General features: G+C 41.9%; 1 protein-coding gene across 1 annotated transcript; it reads right to left on the bottom strand.

Annotated features, from left to right (window-relative positions):
• Positions 1–5,495: 5,495 nt before the first annotated feature.
• On the bottom strand, positions 5,496–9,111 carry LOC125709975 (cysteine and tyrosine-rich protein 1-like). Its single transcript, XM_048979076.1, has 4 exons — positions 8,664–9,111; positions 7,572–7,671; positions 7,021–7,181; positions 5,496–6,157 (listed from the first exon to the last, which is right to left on the bottom strand). Exons 1-4 carry the CDS (start codon positions 8,746–8,748, stop codon positions 6,024–6,026), a joined length of 480 nt encoding a protein of 159 aa, XP_048835033.1. The 5' UTR covers positions 8,749–9,111; the 3' UTR covers positions 5,496–6,023.
• Between the last annotated feature and the right edge of the window lie 17,563 nt (positions 9,112–26,674).

Genomic DNA, 26,674 nt, shown 5'->3' with positions numbered 1-26,674 from the left:
ACGGAATAGTAGAGTGAGCGACCAAAGCAGGATTTCCAAGTACCTAGTTTCTATACAAAGAGAATTAGTAGAATGTACTTCACTATAGGGATGAAGCTGACACAATCCTTTTTGCTTGTGTTATGCATATACATTTGACCTATGTGAAATCAGGTCTAATTTCGCATTGGAAGGACTATGTTCCAAACCTAGCAAACTTTTTGCTGTCGTTTATTTGATATAAGTGTCTCTTGCTTCTATTCAAAGAGCAAGTGTGCATTTCACTTGTATCTTCCCAACTGACCAATACTTTGAGTGCAGATGAATCTCTAATTAACAATCGGCTGTTTGAAAACAGTTAAGAGTTTTAAAAACAGGAAAACATAGACACTTTCCTGTGCAGAATTATTAAGCAAATTATTATTACTATTAAAATGGGTCAAAGAGGATCTTACAGAGAACAGGGGAAACAAATAGTAAAGTACCAGTCAGAGGGATGCAAAATGATCGAAACTGACAGACTTTTGAAATGTGATCACTGTACAATCAAGTGTTTTGTTGCCAACAACCAAAGACGACTTAAGAGGCTTATAGAGAGAATATAACACTCATAAGTTCTATGTCAAATTAAATGGGAGACTTCCAGAAACTTTTGAGCATCAAATGCTATCATTTTTCAAAACTGCAATCTGAACAGAATCTCCAAGATATTCTACAAACCGGATTCCAAAAAAGTTGGGACACTAAACAAATTGTGAATAAAAACTGAATGCAATGATGTGGAGATGGCAAATGTCAATATTTTATTTGTAATAGAACGTAGATGACAGATCAAGAGTTTAATCCGAGTAAATGTATCATTTCCAAGGAAAAATATGTTGATTAAAAATTTCACGGTGTCAACAAATCCCAAAAAAGTTGGGACAAGTAGCAATAAGAGGCTGGAAAAAGTAAATTTGAGCATAACGAGGAGCTGGAAGACCAACTAACACTAAATAGGTCAATTGGCAACATGATTGGGTATAAAAAGAGCTTCTCAGAGTGGCAGTGTCTCTCAGAAGCCAAGATGGGTAGAGGATCACCAATTCCCACATTGTTGCACAGAAAGAAAGTGGAGCAATATCAGAAAGGTGTTACCCAGCGAAAAATTGCAAAGACTTTGCAGTTATCATCATCAACTGTGCATAACATCATCCGAAGATTCAGAGAATCTGGAACAATCTCTGTGCGTAAGGGTCATGGGCGTAAAACCATACTGGATGCCCGTGATCTCCGGGCCCTTAAACAACACTGCACCATAAACAGGAATGCTACTGTAAAGGAAATCACAGAATGGGCTCAGGAATACTTCCAGAAACCATTGTCAGTGAACACAATCCACCGTGCCATCCGCCGTTGCCAGCTGAAACTCTACAGTGCAAAGAAGAAGCCATTTCTAAGCAAGATCCACAAGCTCAGGCGTTTTCACTGGGCCAGGGATCATTTAAAATGGAGTGTGGCAAAATGGAAGACTGGTCTGTGATCAGACGAGTCACGATTCGAAGTTCTTTTTGGAAATCTGGGACGCCATGTCATCCGTACCAAAGGGGACAAGGACAACCCAAGTTGTTATCAACGCTCAGTTCAGAAGCTTGCATCTCTGATGGTATGGGGTTGCATGAGTGTGTGTGGCATGGGCAGCTTGCATGTCTGGAAAGGCACCATCAATGCAGAAAAATATATTCAGGTTCTAGAACAACATATGCTCCCATCCAGACGTCATCTGTTTCAGGGAAGACCCTGCATTTTTCAACAAGATAATGCCAGACCACATTCTGCATCAATCACAACATCATGGCTGCGTAGGAGAAGGATCCGGGTACTGAAATGGCCAGTCTGCAGTCCAGATCTTTCACCTATAGAGAACATTTGGCGCATCATAAAGAGGAAGGTGTGACAAAGAAGGCCCAAGACGATTGAACAGTTAGAGGCCTGTATTAGACAAGAATGGGAGAGCATTCCTATTTCTAAACTTGAGAAACTGGTCTCCTCGGTCCCCAGACGTCTGTTGAGTGTTGTAAGAAGAAGGGGAGATGCCACACAGTGGTGAAAATGGCCTTGTCCCAACTTTTTTGGGATTTGTTGACACCATGAAATTTTGAATCAACATATTTTTCCCTTAAAATGATACATTTTCTCAGTTTAAACTTTTGTTCCGTGATTTATGTTCTATTCTGAATAAAATATTGACATTTGCCACCTCCACATCATTGCATTCAGTTTTTATTCACGATTTGTATAGTGTCCCAACTTTTTTGGAATCCGGTTTGTAGATGCAGTGTTCTGCATGGCATTCCTAACGTCATAAATGCTGAAACATGGCCTCCACTCAGTGAGGCATGTAAGGTATAACATTAAGAATGGGCACGGAAACATCTTAAGACTGATTGTCAGAGATGGATTACGGACAGGGTCAGCGGGGCCGCTGCATAGGGGCCCTTGGGGTGCAAGGGGCCCGTGGGGCCCCTAGCCCAAAACAATTTGCAACGCTTATCAACAATGTATTTTCGTTTGTCTATTTTAGAGGGCCTACATTCTTTGATCCTCTGCCTACAAGGGCCCCTGACCCTATAGGGAGGGCGTTTGGCTGCCAAGGGCCCTTGAATTGTGGTGGTTGTGGTGGTGGTGCTGGTGGTGGTGGAGGAGGGGGGGGGGCCCTCGCGAACGTTTTGCCCAGAGGCCCACACAACCCATAATCCGTCCCTGAGTTGAGACATCAAACATTGCCATTCAGTCTATTACCCAAAATGCAATGGAGAGGTCGAAAGGTGGAACCGAGTTCTGAAAGACTATATGTAGTAGACATTGAGTGCAGAGCTTAGAAGCAGTTTGTCACTGACTTCCTGTTTTCGTGCTTATATCCCTGCCGTCACACAAGCTTGACCTGCTGAACTCCTCCATGGTCGTCTTATGAACACCAAACTGAACATCAGAGGCTTTCCCTCATGTATTATACAAGTGGACCATGCAGGACTGAGAGACACTGTCCAAAAGAAATAGATCAAGTCAAAGCAATACACAGATAAACACTGTGAGGTGCAGACTCGGGTTGGTGGTTTTATGTACATTGAGAAGCTAGTATGGTCAAGAAACCATACCATTTTTCAAAACCATATCCAGATCATTAAACAGAGGGGTTCTGCAACTTTGCTCTTCTTTGATAGTAAGGTTTTCAATGGCACCTATCTTACCCCTTCCTACCCAAATCTTGCTATACACTGCACTGGTATTTGTTCTTTAAGAAGGGTTATGAGCTATATTTTACTATATTGGGACTTGATTATTTTCTGTTATATTATATAAGCTGTACAGTGGAGATCGAAGGTTTGGGCACCCCAAGTAAAAATGTGTATTAATGTGCATAAAGAAGCCAAGGAAAGATGGAAACATCCCCAAAAGCCATCAAAATGCAAATGAGACATTCTTATAATATGTCAAAAAAAAGTTGGATTTTATTTTCATCATTTACACTTTCAAAATAACAGAAAACCAAATAACGGTGTCTGCAAAAGTTTGGGCACCCTGCAGAGTTAATACCTTGTACTGCCCCCTCTGGAAAGTATTACAGCTTGTAAATGCTTTTTGTAGCCAGCCAAGAGTCTTTCAATTCTTGTTTGAGGTATCTTCGCCCATTCTTCCTTACAAAAGTCTTCCAGTTGTTTGAGATTTCTGGGCTGCCTGTTACACACTGCTCTTTTAAGGTCTATCCATAGATTCTCAATTATGTTAAGGTCAGGAGGTTGTGAAGGCCATGGCAAAACTTTCCGTTTACGCCTCTTCATGTAATCCACCATTGATTATGAGGTGTGTTTCAGATCATTATCCATCTGTAGAAGCCATCCTCTCTTTAACTTCAGCTTTTTCACAGATGGCATCAAGTTGGCATCCAAAATTTGCTGAAATTTTATTGAATCCATTTTTCCTTCTACTCGTGAAATGTTCCCTGTGCCACTGGCTGCAATACAACCCCAAAGCATGATTGATCCACCCCCATGCTTAGTAGCTGGACAGAGGTGCTTTTCATTAAACTCTGTGCCCTTTTTTCTCCAAACATACCTTTGTTCATTCCGGCCAAAAACTTCAATTTTAACCTCATCGGTCCACAGAACTTGTTTCCAAAATGCGTCGGGCTTATCTATATGTTCTTTTGCGAACTTCAAACGCTGATTTTTGTGGTATGGACGCAGAAGAGGTTTTCTTCGTATGACTCTTCCATGTAGACCATATTTGTACAAGTATCTCTTTATAGTGGAGTGGTGTACCACAACTTCAGTGTCTGCCAGATCTTTCTGGAGGGATCGTGCAGTCAGACGTGGTTCTTGAATTGCTTTTCTCACAATCCTGCAAGCTGTTCTGTCTGATATTTTTCTTGGTTTTCCAGTTCTTAATTTAACTTCCACGGTTCCTGATGACTGCCATTAATTACATTCCGAACAGAGGATATTGACATTTGAAAACGCTTTGCTATCTTCTTATAGCTTTCTCCTGCTTTGTGAGCATCAACTATTTTCAGTTTCAGTGTTCTAGACAATTGCTTAGAAGAACCCATGGTGCTGATTGTTGTAGCAATGCCAGATGAGTCTGGGCATTTAAAACCTTTGAGATTGACAACACCTGGTCTTTCCACACAATGATTGTGAACAGTCCCTGACACTGTCAGGTCTCAGCTTTCCAGAGGGGGCAGTACAAGGTATTAACTCTGCAGGGTGCCCAAACTTTTGCAGACACCATTATTTGGTTTTCTATTATTTTGAAAGTGCAAATGATGAAAATAAAATCCAACTTTTTTATATTATAAGAATGTCTCATTTGCATTTTGATGGCTTTTGGGGATGTTTCCATCTTTCCTTGGCTTCTTTATGCACATTAATACACATTTTTACTTGGGGTGCCTAAACTTTCGATCTCCACTGTAATTGTTGCTAATGTTGTTTTCATGAAGCACTTAATCCTTGCAATGCGTTCTAATAATGGGATATGTAGTATATTTTATCATACTGTAGGTGGCACCATGACTGGAATGATTATGAACAGCAGAACAGAGCAAGTTCATTAAAGTAGTGGGTTGATTACAACAGCTTTTGTTTAATTTTTACTACTAATACAAAGTAATTATTTAACCATCCTGTGTAGCTGTAGCTGACCAACAAATAAGTTAATACAATTAATACATTTTATAACTGGAAAAAGAGGTATGACATTACACCACACAGTGAATGCATTGTAAAGAGTAGAAACAAGAGGAGAATGGAGGCATCAAAGTCTTTCTCTAGAGTGTGGATCAGTTTGTGTAGCTGGAACATCCTACAGCCAAAGCTGACCATGTGAAAAAAAGGTACATAATACATATATACACACATATCCCTTTTTCTTCAGACTGAAAGATTTTATTTGGGTGTTCCAGCTGATGTTTTTGGTGGTGTTTGTAGACCCTTGGCAACAGCCTAGCAATACACATACCACAACATTCTAGACACTTCTGGTCAACAGGATCTTTATTTCATGACTTAAAATTAGATCTTATTGCTGAATATTTTATCATATGAGCAATTTATACATACAGATTTATATACATTCATTCATTAGACACACAAAAAAAGCTCCTTCGCTATAAGGATGACAGAAAACAATGAGTTTTCTTTAAATCCAACAGGGGGAAAGTGCACAGTCACCAAAGTGTAGTAGTATGTTCTGGCTCACTCTCTAGCTGCCACCCAGGCTCAGTGTAGCATTCTGACCAGTAGTGTATAATAATCTGGTGAACATAAAAGTCTGCAGTTCTTTGCTGAATGTGTGGCCCTACACAGTCACACCTGCATTAACCATAAGTACGTGAGTGATTCATGTTTCTTCGGAGAAGGTCCCTATTTCGAGTTAGGCAGCAACAGCTTCTTTGATGTTAAAAGGCTGCCACAGAGAACCAGCAATGTAAACTAGGCCAGCCTATGCTTCCACAGAAGTCATAGGTCTTCAGAACCTATGAGGCACTTTGGGATGGGGCATGGTTACTTCCAAGTATGCCCTGGGTAAGGAGGAGGAGGAGGGTAGCTGGTCATCCTGGGTGGGGTTGGGGTGTAGGGTGGAGGAGGGACATGGTGGGGGAACATCTCATAGTCGTAGGTGTAAGGTGGAGGTGGACCTGAAATAGCAAATGCATATAAAAAGCCATCACACTCAATGATACTTGCTGAAATGTGCTCTCCATTCATAAGGAGTCCCACAGATAAGAGGTCACTTTCAAGCTACTTGGGATGTCACCATAAATATCTCAGCACACTCCAGAACAAACCACATCATTGTTATTGATATAAAATATCGTAGCATTCAGTTCTTGACCATATTGTTCGGTTAAAAAATGTCTTGGTTGTCCAATGTATTGGTTCTCAATCAACCAACCCTTTTGCGCTAAAATGTGTCTGACAAAGCATGCATCTATTTACAGATAAACAAAGGAGAGAATACCTGTATATGAGTCAGTCTACCGGTAACACTCACATAGTGAACATCTCTGCTTAATTGTGCTGTGAATATTCTTGTGTTTTTTTGCTTTTGATACTCTTAATTTGTTTTTAAATAAGCCACCATGGGTGCTTAGAAGGTTAGTGATAGCAGCAAACTAAAAAGGAAAGTCATGAGATATAGCTTAAAAAAGAAATAATTATATGGCATTAGCTCCTCAAAGTACAGGGGATGCCACTGTTCCACTGTATATTATTATTCATATTGTAAGATAGTTACGACAGCATCGGTCATACATTTGAAACATATACTTAATCTGTAATCTGTATTTACCCTTTAATTTAACTGTAAATTGTACAGGATAGATTTAAAAAAAATCAATGGATATGATCAGAAAGGTGACAAATGCTGGTGACATTTTTTGTGAGAGAATCTGGAGTGCCATTTCAACATCATATCAACACACTGCCGGCTCTCAAACTAAGATATAGTTCTAATAACCACTAATTATTTTCTAATATAGGTATATAATTTAGGTAATACCTGGATATCCTTGGGTGATGGTGTTGATGTGGGAAGCTCTGAGGACATCTACTCTGGAACTACGCCCATTTTTCACACACATGCACACGCATAAGAAAATGCCAGCCGCAGCACCCATGACAAAAACAACAGCGAACACGATCCCTGAAATAGCTGTGCCCCTGAAACACACAGAAATATAGACCCAGCATTGCAGGGGCTCCATATAGACTCTCATTTTAACACAATACATGATTCCTATCACTACTGGAAAAACTCAAAAGCATAGGAAAACTAACAATAGAAATATCTGAATATTTAAGTAAACGAAAAAAGTGATAATTAAAAAAAAGACATTTTACCTTGTGAGAGTTTTTAGTTTTTGTCATACTTTCTATATGTGGACCTGCTCCCAAACAATATTTCCACAAGTTTAGGAAAACAACCCACATGCATCAGTAATGAAGTGAGACCTGAAATGGCCATTCTTCTATAACACACCCACACATAGAGAAGAGAGCCTCACACTAGAGTGACACACAGAAGAAAAGGGTCAGAAAGAAACCGCTTACGAAAGAACATCCCCCACGTAGGCGTAGTACGAGCAGCAGAAGGGAGATGATCCCTCACAACAGTAGTCCAGGCAGTCCTCACACTGGGCCAAACTCCCACCTGTCAGAGAGAAGTTCCATCACTAAGAAACAGAACCCACTTGGCAGGTGGTAAAACTGCTTCAAGAATGCATACAAATGGCCAACAAAGGAAGCTGGAGATGCACGTCAAAAAATTGTGGAGAAAAAAAACAGGTCTAGTGTTCACTGCACAAGAGGAATGTTGTTTTCACTGTCTCACTCTTTCCTGGTAGAAATTCACCAATAGCTCTAGGTGATGTGTAATAGGGGGTGTAGGCAAGTTGCTTAAGATCTCTGGGTCACCAAATAGTATCTAGAAACTTCGTCTACAAAGTTACTGTCCAATAGCTAATATTTCAGTCCCGTGGGGTTGAGGTGCATAACAGCAATGCTCAGTATGGGCTCATTTCCGGTTTGGGGACTCCCCACCGCATCACCTCGGAACACAGCGGCTCAACACCGTGAGACAAAGACTGAAGCCCCGCCACGACTACATGGGTTATAAAGCAATAACTTGGCAAAGCAGAGTTGGAAATGCGCTGTATGTTACACCTGGAGCCCGTCTTCCGAGGGTCATTTTAGGTTTGTTTCAATGTGTGCAGTGTTGGTCGCCGGAATTCTAGCTTGTCGCTAAATATTAAGTTTGCGCCAAACAACCTAAAATTGAAACGTGTAGCGACAGTGTCTGTAAAAGTGTTCTTCCTGAATTCAAATAAGAAAACTGCTTCAAGAATGTGTAGAGAACAAATGTAAATTACGCAAAGTACGTGTTTAAAAACTGTTCAATCGTATTGAACCATGTAGGCTTACTGCGCTTCGGGAACGCAGTGCCAACAGCTGGCATGAAATTCACAGTTAACAATACGCAGTGCCCGCTTACAGAACCTAAACTAAATAAAAGATGAATATCATTGCGTTCTTATTTGAGCACTACACTTATCTCAATAACGCGGACGAACACACCTGACGACCTTCTGTGGTTATTAAATATTGAAAAGTTGGCATACAATGTCACTATTAAATTAATCTTACCGACGAACAGACAAATGAGCAGTGTATCCCTGAGGAAGGTCCAGCAGGGCTGGATGCCGGGGACACGCGCTCTGTCCATGCTCATTCTCTACTCCATTCGGATTTCATCAGAGATTCTTCTAATTTCCACAACTCTCTGGCAATTCCATCTTTATCCCATTAGCGATTCATAATCGCTCATTTCCAGTCGATTGACTATTTGGAAAGGGCGTTTATCGGTTTTTTTTTTCCAGGAAAGCTCCTACTTAGTAGCCCGTTGTAGAACTTTTCCCCCCCCCCAAGTCCAAAAAGCTCCCTCGTGTTCACATCAAATAGAGCTGCTCCCGTTTCTTTGTTCCCAGTTTAGCTTCTGTTTCAGCTTGCATCCTCCCCCTGTCGCTGTTTTCTCAAATTACCTCGTCCGTCTTCGTAGGAGGTGAACGCGTTTCTGCTGGAAAGACTGTGTTGGCACTGACAGTAAAAAGGAAGATGACGCCTCCTCTCTCTGAGTGCCGTCACGACTGCTCGCTCCATCGAGCCGCTCTTTGGTTAATATAATGTTCGTCACGTTCTAACCAGACCAAATAATCTGATGACAACAATTAATAATAATAATTATAATGACCATCATCATCATTATTTATTATTATTATTATTATTATTATTATTATTAGTAGTAGTATATTCTCCAGGGTTGTGGGTGAATTCGAATCATTTACACATTTCTTGTAGCACTGCATGTATCTTATCCCAGGAAACTCCTGTAGCTTATACCAGGAAGCACAGGGCACAAGACAGGAACCATCCTGCATGGGATGCCACTATCTGTATAAACAGGTAAAAAAAATATCTATTGCTTTGGATCAAAGTGTCTGCAGGGAAACTATATATAAAAATAGTGATGTGGCCTTATAAAAGAACAGCAATGGTGTTTACACCACAAGCTGTCCTATTCCAGACTAAAGGCTGATGTATTGTTTTGCATGGTATACACACTATCATTAGTCACATGGCTTATAGTTACGTTTCTGAGGAGGTGCGTGTCAGGCTATGATGTAGGATAAGCAGCTACACCGCACTCATGGCATATCAACTGCTTGGATTCTACACAGAAGTATAAATCAGCCTTAACATGATGATGTTTTTCAATTCAAAGGAAAATAAGTAGTCTTCTCAAAAGCTATTTTAAAATGCTAACAACAGGTGTTTTCTTTATGCCCAAATGAGTATACACCATGAATCACCCTAATCATGTGAACAATGAATAGTGCTCTTTTTGCAGTACTATGCTCCTTCATGCAATTGTCAAAATGGCTATTCAGACCAAAATTTATGAAACCTGGAAGCAGAACAATGGATGTCCATCTTCCTAGGAAGACGTGGATGTCCATCTTCCTAGAGCAAACCAGTGACTCAGCAAAATGTGCATTTGGGTCCTAGCAAGGTCTGCCCCCAGACAAAGGGCACATGTTTAGGCTATGGCAAGCAATGAAACAGCAACATCACATAGCAGTTCACTTGACACCTAGTGCATGAGTCAGATCCCACTTTCAGGTCAAAGGTGTTATCTTAAGTGCTTCAGTGAACCTGCTTGTAAGTTGGCTGTAGTGTTATAGTATATGCCCTGACTATATGAAGGATAGTGGTTGAGGTGCCTGGTATATGGGGGAATGTATAAGACACACTCGGACAGGGACGCTGTAAAGGGGGCGGGGGGGGGGGGGGGGGGGGGTGTTAGGACGATTACAAGGGCCTCTGAGTGATAGGGGCCTTAAAAATGTGGAACATATTCAACAAAATTAGATAGATCAGGGTTGGGAGCCTAATATGATATACTTTCATTGTCATGAATCCAGGCAGATTTCTCACAGGAGTGAGGAATGGAGCAAGCAGGAACAGAAAGTGGATGACCCACTGGCGGCTCACAGGAACATGGGGGTTTATTAACAAAACAATGGACCACAAGGGGTCAAAACTAAAGGGGAAAAAACGAAGACTAACTACTAAAGGTCAGGGCAACAAGGGGCAGTTGGGCGACAAATAACAAAACACATTCAACATCATATAACATCAATGACTCCAGGAAGAACTGAGCAGGATCAGGAACTTAAATACAAAAGGTTAAAAAGGATAATACAGGACAGGTGAAAACGATTAACCAATCAGGGAGGGTGCAGGACAACGAGCAATCAGGGTAGAATACACAAGGACTAGCACAAGAAAACAGACATCAGGTGAAACTAATAATAAACTCAGGGAACTAGGGAATCAAACAATCAAACAGGGAACCTAAGAAACTAACAGAAACAGGGAAACCAAATCTAACGCAGGGGAATAACAGGCAGGTAAAGACACAATCAGGGGCACAAAAGCAAAAACCAAAACCGAATACAAATCAAAACACAGGAACTAGAAAACTGATACAAATGAAACACAAGGGAACAAAATCTACAAAAATACAAAAACAGAGGAGGTGGTATTTGACCACAAGACTGAGCTATGCAGCCATTCGGAGAACAGGGGAAACACTAAAAACTTGGACAACAGGGGAAGACAGGAAAAACTGAGACAAACAGGTGCTGACCCTGACATTCATAGGGTGCAAAATCGGCGCCCCTGCACTGGGAGGGATTTTATTATTGTGGTCCTCATTTTTGAATGGCTATTTGTCTCATGGAGAACAAGATGCAATTTGTAAAAACTACCAATTTTTTATGGGCATGTTTTATCAGTACTGGTCTCAGCCGATGTGAGGCCATACTGTAGGTGAGCATCACAAGTAGCACCCCCCATCTGAGGCAAAGTGAAATTGTCTGGCAAGTCATTATGCCCTTGGCTACATCTGTCGCCTATCGGATTGACCAGCTCTTTGTATCTATTCTATTCTATTCTATTCTATTCTATTCTATTCTATTCTATTCTATAAGACTGACTGACAGGTTAATGTGAGCAAATTTACTAGTAAAACATTTTGTTATACATGAATACTTTGCATCTTGCCCTACAAAAAAACAGTAGTAATAATATAATAATACTAAAGAGATATTTGTTTTTAAGAAAATCAAAATATTACAAAACAAAACAATATTAAACCAACTACAAAAAAACAGCACAAAAAGACAAAAACTAAAAGCAAGACACATGTTCTCAGAAGGAAGACAACAGTGTGTGATGAAGCTGAGAATATTATCAATTCATGAAGCATGGTAGCATGATTGTGTGATGGTTTGGTTCAGTGGAACACACACAGATGCACAGGCTAACTTCTGTGCTGCCCACCAGCAAAGGCAGTGTAGACAAAGAAAACTCTCCTCCCACAGAGCCATGGTCTGCCAATGTATCTTCACAGTTTCAAGTGAGCTCAGAGGAAACAGGAAGGTAGAACAGTAACATGTGTAGGTGGAAATAGTAGATGACTGCCTGGACAGCTCTACAGCAGAAAGTGGTGTCGGTAAGAGCAGAGAGAGTTTTAAAGCTACATGAAAGGATTATGATGATTATTTCTCACTGACCTTGGGTCAGTCAAAAAAAGGGACTTACTGCACTTAACATGGGTTTTACATGTCTGCAAGACTTTCTTCTGCCTTAGGTTCTGTTAGGTCCTAGTTAGACCCTCCCTCCAAACACAAACATACACACAAAGAAGGTGTTGCGACACACACACACGCACACAGAGGTGTGTAATTATATCTTAGTGGGCACTCTCCATTCATTTCTATGGGGAAAAATCTAATCCCAATATGTTGACCTCTACCCAAACCTAACCACAAGTAACCAAACAAAATACAAGACTTGGCATTTTTAGTTTTTTGATTGTATTCGCAGATCTTTGTTGGGTCCTGAAAAATGGTCCCCACAATGTCAAAATAACAGGCTTATATTACATTTATATTACATGGGGAACAACTGGTCCCCACAAAGTAATATAAACATAATCCCAACCCACACACACACACCATATGTTGAACTACTTTTTGGGGCTGTGTGCAAAACAAGAGTAAACAGCCAAGGCTTATTGGTTCAATCCTTCAGAAACTGGCTACAGGCTAAACACTAACTAAAACTAAATATTCCCCTCAAAGAAACTAAGACTACGGTGTGACTTGATTGTCTTATGAGTATCAAATACTGATTAACTGAAGAATAAAATTGGCCATCAGACAGACCTGGCACCTTGCTTTTCCAGGGTAGTGTGGTTTCCCTACTCCCTATTCTCCCTTCTATTGCCTAGGCTGGGAAGTTCAACAAGGGCACAAGGGCTTTCACCTCTCCAAAACAAAATCACTCCAACTAGAAGTAGGAGCCATAACAGCAGCACTCTGATGTCTGTATCCTGCATTCTCATCCTGTATTCACCATAAAACATGTAGATTCCATCCTGCTGGTGCACAGCATGTCCTGGGTCTTCCCTGGGGCCTCCTCCTGGTTGGATATGCCTGAAACACCTCCCCAGGGAACTGTCCAGGAGGCATCCTAGATAGATGCCCGAGTCACCTCAAATGGCTCCATTCTATGCAGAGGAGCAGCAGCTCTACTTTGAGCCCCTCCCGAATGTTTGAGCTCCAAACCCTGTTTCTAAGGCCCAGACACCCTGCGGTTGAAACTCATTTTCACTGCTTGTATCCATAGTCTCATTCTTTAAGTCACTACCCAAAACTCATGACCATAGGTGAGGGTAGGAATGTAGATTGACTGGTAAAACAAAAGCTTTGCTTTCCAGCTCAGCTCCCACTTTAAAACAACAGAAGGGTATGGTGTCCATATTACTGCCAACACTGCACCAATCCGTCTGTTGATTTCCTGCTCCCTTATTCCCTCACTTAAACTCCTCCACTTGAGGCAGCAACCATCCTCCACCAGGTGAAGGGAATCTACCCTTTTTTGATCAAACACCATGGCTTCAGATCTGGAGGTGCTGATCCTCATCCCGGTTGCCTTACACTCAGCTGCAAAGCATCCCAGTGCATGCTGCAGGCCACAGCCCGACAACACCAACAGGACCACATGATCTGCAAAAAGCAAAGACGTAATCCTGAGACCACCAAACCATACTTCCTCTGCCCTTTGGCTACACCTAGAAATTCTGTCCATAAAAGCCATAAAAAGAATCTGTGACAAAGGGTAACTCTGGTGGCATCCAACACCCTACCAAAACTGTGTGAAAATTGGTCTGGGATGTGGGGGGGAGATGGAGATAAGGTGTCTGAGTATACTAATGAGTATATAAATGATCATTTTACACCAATCAAAATACAAGAAGAGACAACATGTAACAACCAAAGACACGTCGCATCCAGCCTTGACCCCTGTCCCTGTGCACTCACATTGTTTAAGTTTCATATTGTCCCATAAGCCACTTGGGAGGAGGAGAGAATTCCATCCATAAGACATACCCGTTATATAATCAACTGTTGGTAAGGCATATTGTCCTATATTGCCCCCTACTGGCTTGAGGGAGATGTGCTATCAAATCATGACTTGGAAAAAAGTTTGGTGACATTCACTCTTCATTACTCCCTTTCAATAAACTATGTGGTCCAGTGGAATTAGCAAAAGCAGAATGGAAGCAAACTGTCAGAGCAGTCTGCTGTCTCTGTGTTCAATGCCTATTACTGACGTCATTGTGTGATTTATCAGGATGCTGTAATCTGCAAAAAAAAGGGAAGCTGTCTAATCCTCTGCGTTATGACTGTACTTTTGGCAGAGTTTACAACATGGCTTATCACATGCAGTTTGATATAACTGCACAGCTTTCTGACATGGGACCTTGGCCTTGATGACAAAGAGATAGCTAGTCCCCTTAGCCTGTTGTGCCACCTGGTAGCAGTCCGTGCTAGAAGCACCTGCACACTCAGGAACCCATTCTAATCTCTCGCAGGACCCTATTGATGAGATACAGTAAATGCTTCTGTGGGCGAGAGAGAGGGACAGACAGAGGAAGAGTGGGAGGGAAGGAGACAGATGCCTCATCTGTAGGATTAGTGGGATGCTGCGATGATCTGCATGTACTGTGGAGTGCTTGAAGGGGGTGCGATGCGTGCTGCTGGATCAGGTGTTCGGGGTATATGGTAGCATTCACTCTTGCTGTTGGGACAAGCCGCACTGTTATGGCATCCCGCAGAGTACTTTGCTTAACTTTTAAGTATCTAATTGTAGGAATATTGTACCCCTCGACAGCAGGTGTGTGATCAGTATCTACCTGTGCGTAAGATTCCTTACAAAGCTCATGCACCAAGTTGAACCTTACCTTGAGTCAAGCAAGACTGGCTAGCTCCATTCGAATTATACAGGCAATACCCATGTCAGTCATTCGCAGAGAGCAAGTGGAATAGGCATTACACAAGTCCTGCAGGGAGCAAAGAATGCATACAGTGCAGATATTACTATGTTACAGGTGTATGTAAGTATAGCTACTGGTGTCAGTGAGTACAGGTGCATATATGCGTTTGGGTGGTTAGGGGAAAGGGAAACTCATTAATATTCATAAGAATGTGCTATTTCATTGACCAGTGAATGTGAAAACTAATTCATATTCTGATCCAAGAACACATACTCTTATTTGTCTCACCAAATAAGGTAACCCTAATACAATAGACGGAAACAGTGAGCCTCCCCCAGATTCCTGCCTTCTGGCTTCAAGGCTGTTATTTGCTGCCCTGGCAGCATAGAGTCTTATTATGAAATACAGTAATGAGCTGAGGGTCCATAGGGAAAAACTGAATGACTGACTCACTCATTCAGCAGACAATTTGAACACACAAGTCATTGTTGAATGATATGATCACCACGACAGTGGTCAACATAAGCAGCACATGACAACAGGAATATAAACATGGCACAACTGCACCTTCAGAAAACATTTCGATTGATCAGTAAATTAAAAAATAAAAAAACAAACAAAAAAAAAAAACAAATGAAGGGCAGAGTTGTTAAATGCCTCTGCATTAAGACTCTCCACTCTGCCTGTTTCTGCCAGACTTACTGCTAAAGTCTTAGAGGCAAATAGGAGAATTTGCTGCCACAATAAATTTGGGGTGAGGACATGCATGAAGGCATGGAGCGCCGACTCTGCCTGAACCATCACATCAAATTGCAGATGAACTGCAAATATTCCAAAGTTTGTCCATGTCAGCAGAGTTGAGTGCTAAACTGATCCTTCATTCTATCAGTGGATGTTTGCTAAATGAAGCATCTTTAGTATGAGCACTTGGTACTCCTGTTTCCTGGGTACTCCGTCCATTGAACCATGTCTCCATCTGAACTCAGTACTTTGGCAGTTTAAAAGATGGTCCTCTCATAGAGGTATGCCATCCTCTAGCAAGCAAATGCATTGGGATTCTTTCTATACTCATAGCAGGTGCCTCAGTCACAAATGGCCCATGGTTTTGCTCATTGGCAGTTATAATTAGTGCAGCATCAGTTTCCCCAAAGCAGGTTTTGTGTTGGCAGCAGCTATCCCAGAATGACAGGAACAATCAATATCACCCGCTGACTTTTGCGGCTGGCAGGTGCTGCCTCCCTCTGTTAGCCTTGGAAAAATGCAGCTGTACAAGAAACATAGCATTTCTTTCACCAGAAAAATAAGGGAATTGCAGAGGTATAAGGCTCAGCCCCCCAGTCATCTCATGTTTTTTGCTACATCTTCTAGAAGCCTGGTAATTTTTCCATCAGTTTTGATCCAACCTTTGACACCAGTGTGGAGAGCTGGAGATCCATAGCAAAGCTGACGTCATTGTAAACTAAGAAGCTCTTTATTATTCACTTCAATTAATTTTATTTTTATATATTAGCTTTCACAATGAGGTAAAGGATTTGCCCCAAGGTGCTTTACATGGGTGCGTTGTGATACATTCCTGCATCATATAAACAGAATAATTCACATACAGGGAAAAAGAAAGACAAAAAAGGAAAGAATGAAAGCTGGAGGACAACAGAGGAGAGGAAACAAAAGAAAACAAAAGTTCCCATGTAGGGAGAAAAAAAAACTCTGGGGATTCAAGGTTAACTGCCCTCACTCAAGTGAGCTTGCTTGGTAAAACCAAGGGTGGCAGATAGAAGGTTGTTACAGTTGATGTTAGTTCATAATGATGTTACAGTGCCACCCTTCCATGGGACTGAGCCAGGACTCCAGCTCAGATGGTGCCCACCCCTTTCTTTCTCTTCTTCTTTCTTTGTTTTGCCATTTTCACTGTTTTTGAACGATTCTGTATGAATGATGTAGGGACATATAGCACTCCCATGTAAAGGTGTTATATAAAAATAACTGAATTTAATTCAGATCAGGTCAGGTTGGGGAACATGTACTGGTACAGCATGTTGCTGCATCCACCGCGCGATGACACACCTCAGGATCCCAGTTGGCAACCCCCTCTCCCCCCTCAGGTCATGCAGTCCAGTGCCACCCTCCAGAAATCACTGTCTGTCTGCCGTTTTTGGCACCGAAACTGACAAAAAGGCTGTTTAGCTACTGTAATCTTCAGGGGGGTGGTGCAATCGATAGCACTGTCGCCTCACACTTCTATTGGTGTGGAGTTTGCATGTTCTCCCCATGCTGTCGTAGGGTTTCCTCCAGGTACTCTGGCTACCCCCCACAGTCCAAAAACATTCTAATCACAGGTATGGAGTCCTTACCCACAATCATCCCCACACTTCCATTTAAGAATAAATGACCAACATACATACATACTTACTCCCTTCAGTCTCTACCCTTATTCTGGTTTCATACTGGTTTCATACTTACTTATTAATTTATTTTTCTACAGCCCCCTTTTCTTGTTTTTCTTAATTTATTATGATTTCATTTTCTTCTGTGGTCATTTCTTCTCATTATCATCATCATTATTTTGACACTGGTTTGTTTGGCACTTATATGTTGAACACCTCATTGGTATATTTACTTATGAAGCAGTATCTTTACAGTTTTTTTTCTCTTTTCCCTTCCTATCTTTTCCTTATACACCAGAATCAATGACTATATTTATATTTATGTACACTGATGGTTGTAGCAAAATATTTTGCGCTCATCAGCCACATACTTTTCCTTTTTCCAGTAATATTATCATCATTATTATTATTATTTGTATTTTCTTTTTTTCTCCTTTTTTTTTGTAAAAAAAAAAGGTCCTGGCTACGCCCGTGGTCCCTGCTACGGCACCACCCGAGATGCCTCCGCCTGCTCCACCCGTTCCTGAGGCATCTGTTTCGTCTGTCCTGACTCCGCCTGTTCCGGAGGCCCCTCTGCCTGTCCCTGCTCTGCCTGAGGCCCCACACCAGGCCCAAGGCTGGGGGAACCAGGCAACTGAGGCCACCCCATGGCATAAGCGTCCACAGCTACGTGTCCTCGAGACAACCACCCGCCCAACCTGAGAGGAGGCCCGCGAGGGACTAAGGGGGCGCCAACCCCTGTACAAGGAGGCCTGCAGAGGAGGAACTGGCGGCAAGTACCCCAGTCTTGCCTGCAACCCACCCCACCGAGGCAAGCGGGTCCAGGGCCGAAGAGCTTGGGGGGCATGGCCACACGCCGGCATGCCTCCCCCACCCGTTCCCCCCCCCCCACAACGCAGCATAACTGAAAGAAGGCCCATACAACATGTCCCCCCCACCCGGGAGCAGACCCCTGGTGACCAGAGAGCGGCAGACCCCCCACCCGGCCCAAACCCAACCCCCCAATTTACCTAGAAGGCCCCAGAGCATTCCAAGAATCCCTGGACCGCCTGCAAGGGTCCCACCACGGCGCAGCAGAACCAAGGACCACTCAGCCCATGGCCCACGAGAGGTGGCCGCCCACACCAGCCAGGGTCGCCTGCATCCTCCGCTTTGATGGATCCTCCTCACGGTAGGCCCCCGACCCATGCAGGGCCAGAGACAGATTACGGGAGGCCCCTCAGCCCCAATCGCTTCCCCGTTCCATGTTAGTGTAAAGTGTGTATGTATATGTGTGAGAGAGTTATGTGTTTATGTCTACAATGCATTAAAATTAGTGGGTGCAGTTAGAATATGAGGGCCCCACTGCTGGTAGATGGTGGAGTCCCTCATTCCTCTCCCCGTAACCCCAGGCCCTAATGTAGTATGGACTGTGTATATAGCTAAAGTGCAAAAAAACGGGCGAGTAATTGAGGCACAGGCACCCCACCACTGGCAGACGGCAGAGCACCACCTGCCTCAACCCACCTCCTCAGCCCTAGTGTCATGTCTAATATGCAAGTAAAAATTGAGGGGCAGTGCCTCAGCGCACCTCCCCATTGCCCCTCAAAGCCCTAGTGTTTTGTGAAGTGTGGTTTCAGGCCCAGGGGAGCAATTAGGACGTGCTAGGAGTGGGCCCCCCACCGCACTGGGGCCAGATCCCCGACTGGCCCCAATTAGTTCCCATCCCCAACTTCGCACAGCTGACGGTCACCCGGACTGCTCAGGGGTGCCACAAGCAGCCCGGCAGCAGGGGACCCCCCCCAAGTGCAGACCGGAAGAGTCCCGCCCCACCACACCCGATGGGACCCCAGCTAGCAGCTAAAGATGGGACAACCCCAGATCCACCGGCAAATGGAGAGCCGTTCCGGTCAGGCATGGTGACCCCCACCACCCGGGCACCCCAGCCCCCGCTCCAATAATGCCCCCCCCCCACCCCCCAACCACCCCACGTGACGTCAAACGCAGCTCCTTGCATCCGGACGTTGCCCCGCTTGAAGTGCAGGAGGAGGCTCCCTCCAACCAAGTTCACTCCATCTTGCACTCCCGTCGCCATCAGGGACAACTACAATACCTGGCAGACTTTGAGAGTTGTGGACCCGAGGAACGCAGCTGGGTTCCAGCCAGCGCAGTACCGGATCCTGACCTCAAGGCGTACTTTCACCTTGCGCACCCTACGTGGCCGGCTCCCCGGACCTTCAAAAGGAACCGGGAAGCCCAAGCACAATGTGAAGTGCACAAATGATCTTGAGCCGTACCAAGCATTTTTCTGTCTTTTGTCTGCCCTCTTTCCCTTACCAGGTCTGTCTGCCCAGTGTGTGCTCCTTACCCGCTCCCTTTCCTTTTCCCAGAACCGCTCCCCATCCAGACCTGCTTCCTTTGCTGAAACCGGCACGTCCCGTTCCCGCTTCCCCGTGTGTTCGTGTCCCATGCTTCCCTGTAGAACGGACCCTCTGGCTACTGATCCCCGCTTACGTCTACTGACCCTGCCTTCCGCTGATCCTTGCCTGTACAGTACCTATGTCCAGATCTCCCCATTAAAGCCGGCAGTTGCCCGCACTACTGGATTTGTGCCTTACGTTTCTAACCAGTATCACACCAACTATGTTCAAAATCTGTCAATTGATTTTTCTTACAGGGAGACATCCTCTCCATGGAAACATAGTCTAAGAGTAGATTTTTTTAACTAAGTTATGTTTAAACTCTCTTTTGACTTCCAGTTCAAAAGGATTGTTTTCTTGGCAATGGCTAGTACTGTGAGAAGCATGCAAGATTTATTCATGTCTATATTAATGTTATTGAGGTCCCCAAGCAGGGAAAGTGAGGGGGATGGTGGGATGGGATGCCCTAGGTATGTCGATAAGTCTGCACAAATCTTTTGCCAGAATTCATTGACCGGGTTGCAGTACCAGAAAGCATGAAGGAAATTATCTGGTCCATCCTTCTTACAAGTTACGCGTATGTCAGTATTTCTGATACCCATCTGGAACACCCTTTGCCCTGTGTAGTGCGTTCTGTGTAAAATTTTGTACTGTATTAACTGCAGGTTGGAGTTCTGAGTCATTCGAAAGGTATTCAAGCAAATTTGCCTGCAGAAGTTAGTGTCTGGGTTGATGAGTAAATCCCTTTCCCATTTGTGGGTAGGGAGTGAGATCATTCTACAGTATCAGATTCTGCTAGATGCACGTAAATCCTAGACAGTAGTTTTTTAGTTGGAGTTATTAGGAAGTTTGTTACTTTAGCTGAAAGCTCCAGATCTAATTGTTTACGGCACCATCTATTATGTATTATTGATTTAAGTTGAAAATATAATAAGTATTTGTTTTTCTGAATGCCATAAGTTTCTACTGTTTTGTCAAATTAGATCATTCGATTGCCTTGGATTATATGTTCGAGGCGCATGATTCCTTTATTATGCCATGCTGGGAAGTTTATCATTTTGTATTTAATAGGATGTCAGGGTTGTTCCAGATGGGTGTAAGTTTGCATGGGCGCAATGAAGTTTAGTTCATTTTAAGAAATTTCCACCAGGCTGTCAGCGATGTGCTGATATTAATGCTTTTAAAACAGCAATGTTGTTTAAGCATATGACTGATAAATGGCAGGTCCTGGATTCGAATATTGTTACAGAAAGTTTGCTCGATATCTAGCCAGGTAAGGTCTAAATTGTTTTGCGTAGTCCATTTTAGGACATATATCAATCTACTGACAAGAATGTAACTACAAATTAGGGAGCTCCACACCCCCACAGTTTTTGGGTTTCTTTAAAGTTTTTAAACTTATTCGTGGTGGTTTGTATTTCCATAGATATTTTGAAATTAAGGAGTCCAGTGATCTGAACTAAGCCAGCGGAGGGTGACTCGGAACCATTGAGAACATGTAGTTAATTTTTTCAAGATCATCATTTTTATTGTTGCTTACTCTTCCCAAAAGTGATGTGGGCAGATTATTCCATCGTGCAAAGATCTTCTGTCTTTTTAAGCAGAAGACTGTGATTTAATCGCGTCACATCTGACAGCTTGGCAGAAATGTTAATACTCAGGTATCTATTGTTCCCAGATTGAAGTGGGATAGTTGGATTGAACTTGACGTCACAAAATATTGGAAGAACAATTGACTTGTTCCAATAAATAGAGTAATCTGAGATGGAGGAGAACTTATTTATGAGTCTTATAGCCTCAGAGAGAGAGTCCTGTGTATTTTGAAAGAAAAGTAATACCGTCCGCATAAAGACTAATTTTGTGGGTTATATTTGCTGTTTGAATACCTTTGATATCATTATTTTTCCGAATTGCTGCTGCCAATGGTTCAATAAATACAACAAATAGTGATGGAGAAAGTGGAAAACCTTACCTAGTGCCCCTTCTGAGAATGAAGCTTGGGGAGATTTGGTCATTCGTTTTTATGCAGGCTTTAGGTGAACTGCAAAAAATTTTAATCCAGGTTATGAAGTTCTCACATATACAAATTTTAGTAAGGTTGCCAGTAGAAATTTCCAGTTTACCCTGTTAAATGAAGCATTCCTATGTACATTAATACTTTAATGTATCCGCTAGGTGCAGCACCAGTGTAAATTACGGTTAAAGAGTAAACATATGCTGCCTGTATACTGTACAGTACTTCAGGGGAAGACATTCCTGTACATGTATGATAGATGTAGTTACTTGGTTCTATTTGTTGGGGACATCATTGTTTTGGTTTGTATTGGTATTCTTGCAACCTGCACTTTTTTATATATCAAGGAGTAGTGTAGAGATTAAGCTTTTTTTAAAGAGTTGTAGAAGTTAAGGCTGCTTTGAACATTATTTTATTATTTTTTTATTTTCAATGTTTTAATACTCCAGGTGAGCACTGAGCAGTTCTTGGCAGTTCTGTTTGCCAATTAACTAGCATTTGAACAAAAATAGTGTAGGGATTTAGAAAAATAAATATTACAACAAGGAACTGATATAGCAAATGTAAATCCAAGTGTTAACAACAAATGTTTTAATAAATTTAAGTTTAATAAATCATCTTTAAGTATCACTTGGTATTCTGGATTCTGGTATTATTTGTTTTTGCACTTATACTTCTAACAAAGCTAATAAGGGCGAAAGAGGTGGCAATGGTCAAAATTACATTTGCTCCTGTTCAGACATTTTGTTTCCACAGAAGGTAAGAGTTACTAATGAATGACAACACATATTCCAATTGGACAATGTAGGTATGCTACAATCCACGGGAATCCCGGCTGCCATTTTCTACGATTGCCACTGTTATGCGATATAGGTGCATCACAGAGTAACCCCAAGTTAAAATGGGCAGTGCGCTATCTGTGATTGGCTATTTCTGTGAGATTCCTTGTTATGACATACTTAGGATTCCCCTCTTCAGCCTCGAATTCGAATTTTTCAATTTGATCATACAGTTTGTCATTTTTGCTTGCGCTGTTTGTCATTTTCATCAAGTTCAACCTGTTCTAAACCAAAATCTATGCTTTGGACAATAACAAAAGGTAAGTGGATGCTCTTTCTATAGTTTTTTCTGTGAACTGGTGAAGTTTCATCAAAATCAAATGAATCCGAGACAGTTATTTACCGTTCCGAAGATCGCCTGTCTGATTCACTGAGTGTCATGGCGGACACGAAATCTATGAAAATTTCCCAAAATCCTGCACAAATAAAACTGCTTTAATACTATCAAAAGCCGGTATTATGGCATTATATGTAATCAAAAACTTGGTACAGTGATTTACACCAAGACAGCAAGATTTTAACACCTTATTCTTGATGGTGGTCATGGACCTGTGTGATGTGTGTAAGTGATGGCCTTGACCTTATAATATTGTACTAATTATCACCCATGAGGGTAATTACCAGTCATGCCTGTTTCAATTAACTACAAAAGTATTTTAAGCATGTTGCTTAAGTTGAGAATTACTTACTTGGTGACTTGTCTTGTCATAAAATGCAATACTGGTCCATGTCACTGTGTTTTTGCATCTTTAGCCTTGTCCGTCACACTAATTAGTTAACTGATTAATTTTAAAAGGAAAAATTGATATCCAACTTAATTGTTTAGTGTCTTATCTGATTCTCTTTAACTTTCTCTGTATGTGTTGAAAGTTTCATTCAGTTATCTCAACCCACAAGGAAGTTATTGAACATTAAGTCATGGAATTCATTTTTGTTGATCACAGCTTTTGTTTTATTCTAATGCAAAGACAATACATGGAAATTAGCCATTCCCCGAATATTAAAACTGTCATAACTTCCTTAATACTGAACATAGAGGGGTGGTTTTGGTATCAAAATTTATGTTTCTTTACACTCTACCTGATGAAAACATTTGTGGGTCTTAATTTTACTGTCTCATTTTTTTGTAACATAACTAGACAATGCTTTACAAATTAATCTATATAAATGTATCTGTACATTGGGCAGTTTATGAATTGCTTTTATATATTGCTTTATTAATCATGAATTCTGGTAATTTTATGCAATTTAACTTAAATTACAATTCTTAATCAACCATTCATTATTTCATATTATTTTAAGTCCCTGACGGAAGCACTAGTATGCCTGTATTGTAGGGGTGTAACGATATACTCAGCCCACGAGACGAGACACGATAATGGGTTCAAGAGAACGAGACGAGACGGTCTTTTTACAATATTTTAAGGAAAACTCCGAAGAGGAAATATATTACTGGAAAGCAGCCATTTATTTGAAAGACAAAAAATGATAAATAATGCAGATGTATGGTGAAATGTTTTAAATAATCACCATCATCAAATGCAGTAAAGAACAGAACAAATACCTAGCACCATAATACATTTCACCACAAACTCAAATGACAAGCTTCTCTTGTATTTGACTACTCAATTGAACTGTCACGCCCAGCTCGTCCGATCCTCGTGTGTGCCACGCCCCCTAATTGCCCACGCGTGCTTCCCCGATTGTGTCCAACTATTTCCTGTTACGTCGGCTTGTTTTGCGTATATCAGTCCACGTCTTCCTCTAATTGCGTGTCGGTCATTGATGTACTGTTCGTCGCCATCTGCCTTGTCTTCCCGAAATAAACCCCGTTGTCCTGTATTCCGCCTACCTGCTTCCTTCGCCGCGTCCTGCCTGCCCGTCCACTGTGGATGTAACATGAACATAAAATATAATATAAATAACAGACATAAACATTTTTTTATGTTTTATTCACTGGTGCAGTGGATTTAAGCAAAGAGCTATGATGGTGCCGCAAATGGTTTGGCATAGTAGTAGTTATTTACCTACAATGCTTACAGATGGTAACCCTTTCGCCGTTTATATTTTCCGCTGAGTACCCAAAATGCTGCCACGCAAAAGATTTAAAAGTGTCTGGGGCATCTTCTGTGATAATTTCGTCAGACGCCGACATGATTACATCAGCTGATGTACAGCGCCTTCACGAGACCGCTTTTCACTCTGACGAGAAATCTTATCATGTTGTGATATCGCGAGATCTCGTGACACGTTACACCCCAACTGAATTGTAAAGGTTACTATAATACTTTCCTATAAAACGTTTCTGACCTCATCAACCTGAAAATTTCTAATGAGCTACAGTATATACAGAATTTTAGCATTTGGTGGAAATTAATTGAACATATCCACAACAACTTCTCGAAGTTGGAAGTACAAATCTACTTTCAAAAGAAATTTATAAACGAGAGGAGGCCATTCGGCCCATCAGGTTTGTTTGGGGAGAACTTAACTAATAGCTCAGAGCTGTTAAAATCTTATCTAGCTCTGATTTAAAGGAACACAGGGTTTTAGCCTGCGCTACACTAGCAGGAAGTGTTCTCCCACTAATTTCCACTTATGGCCATGAGTTTTTCTATTTAAACTAATATTGAAATAGCTATTTGGCTGAACGGCATCCCGACCTGTTACAATCTTATATACCTGGACCATGTCCCCCTTTAGTCTCCTTTGTTCGAGGCTAAACCGATTCAGCTCAGCTAAACTCTCCTCATAAGACATTCCTCTAAGACCAGGAATCATTTTCATAGCCCTACGTTGCACCTTTTCCAAGGCAGCAATGTCCTTCTTAAGGTATGGTGGCCAAACCTGCACACAATATTCTAGGTGGGGTCTTACCAAGGAATTATATAATTGTAGCATGACTTCCCTTGACTTAAACTCCACACACCTAGAGATGTAACCTGTGATGCCTGGCTCGTACGATCCTCGTGTGTGCCACACCCCCCTGATTATCCACGTGTGCTTCCCTGATCGTACCCAGCTGTGTCTAGTTATTTTCAACCAGTCCTGTCTATTTGAGTCCATGTCTTACCAGAGTTCAGGGTCTGTCATTGATGTTAGCGTCTTTGATGTTTCCTGATTCCCGTAACCCTCCATTAAATCCCCGTTTTGTTCCATATTCCGCCTTCCTGCCTGATCCTTCCTGCCCTTTCACCTTATTCGTCCACCGCAAACTCTGACATAACGCAACATTCTATTGGCCTTTTTTATTGCTTCCCCACACTGGCGAGAATGGGACATGGAAGCATCAACATACACACCGAGATCTTTTTCATAATCAGCTACCTTTATTTCAGTGGAACCCATAAAATATCTGTACTTTATATTTCTGCTCCCTACATGGATTACCTTACATTTATCTATGTTAAATTTCAACTGCCAGGTATCAGCCCAGTCGCTAATTAAATCCAGATCCTGTTTTAGCCTCTCCGCTGCTAGATCGGTATCTGCTACACCACCCACCTTGGTGTCGTCTGCAAATTTAACCAGTTTACTGTATGTATTGGTGTTAATATCATTAATATAAATTAGGAACAATAGTGGTCCTAAAATTGAACCCTGTGAACGCAGGCCCACTGTGACATTGTGCCTTTAATAACTACTTGCTGCTTCCTGTCTGTTAACCAGTTTTCGATCCAAGCTGCTACAGTTCCTAAAATCCCTGCAGCCTTGAGCTTAAGCAGGAGCCTTTTGTGGGGGACAACATCAAAGGCCTTCGGGAAATCTAAGTAGGTCACATTGTAGGCCTGTTTATGATAAATTTCTCTTGTAGCTTCCTCAAAGTTAAACAGGATCTACCTCTCCTAAATCCATGTTGGCTATCCCTCAGAATGTTATTTGAATCCAGGTAATCTACCATTTTCACTTGGATAATAGCTTCCATTATTTTTCCTTTAATGCTAGTTAAACTGTTTGGCCTATAGTTTGCTGGATTACTTCTATCCCCTTTTTATATATGGATGTTATATTAGCATGCTTCCAATCAGAAGGTACCACACCAGCAGATAATGATTTCTGGAATAGTAAAGTTAATGGTTGGCTAATAATATCCCTCATCTCTTTTAAAACTATAAG

This window comes from Brienomyrus brachyistius, chromosome 16 (genome assembly GCF_023856365.1).
Source record: "Brienomyrus brachyistius isolate T26 chromosome 16, BBRACH_0.4, whole genome shotgun sequence".
NCBI lineage: Eukaryota > Metazoa > Chordata > Actinopteri > Osteoglossiformes > Mormyridae > Brienomyrus > Brienomyrus brachyistius.
This window is presented reverse-complemented; position numbering and strand designations above follow the sequence as displayed.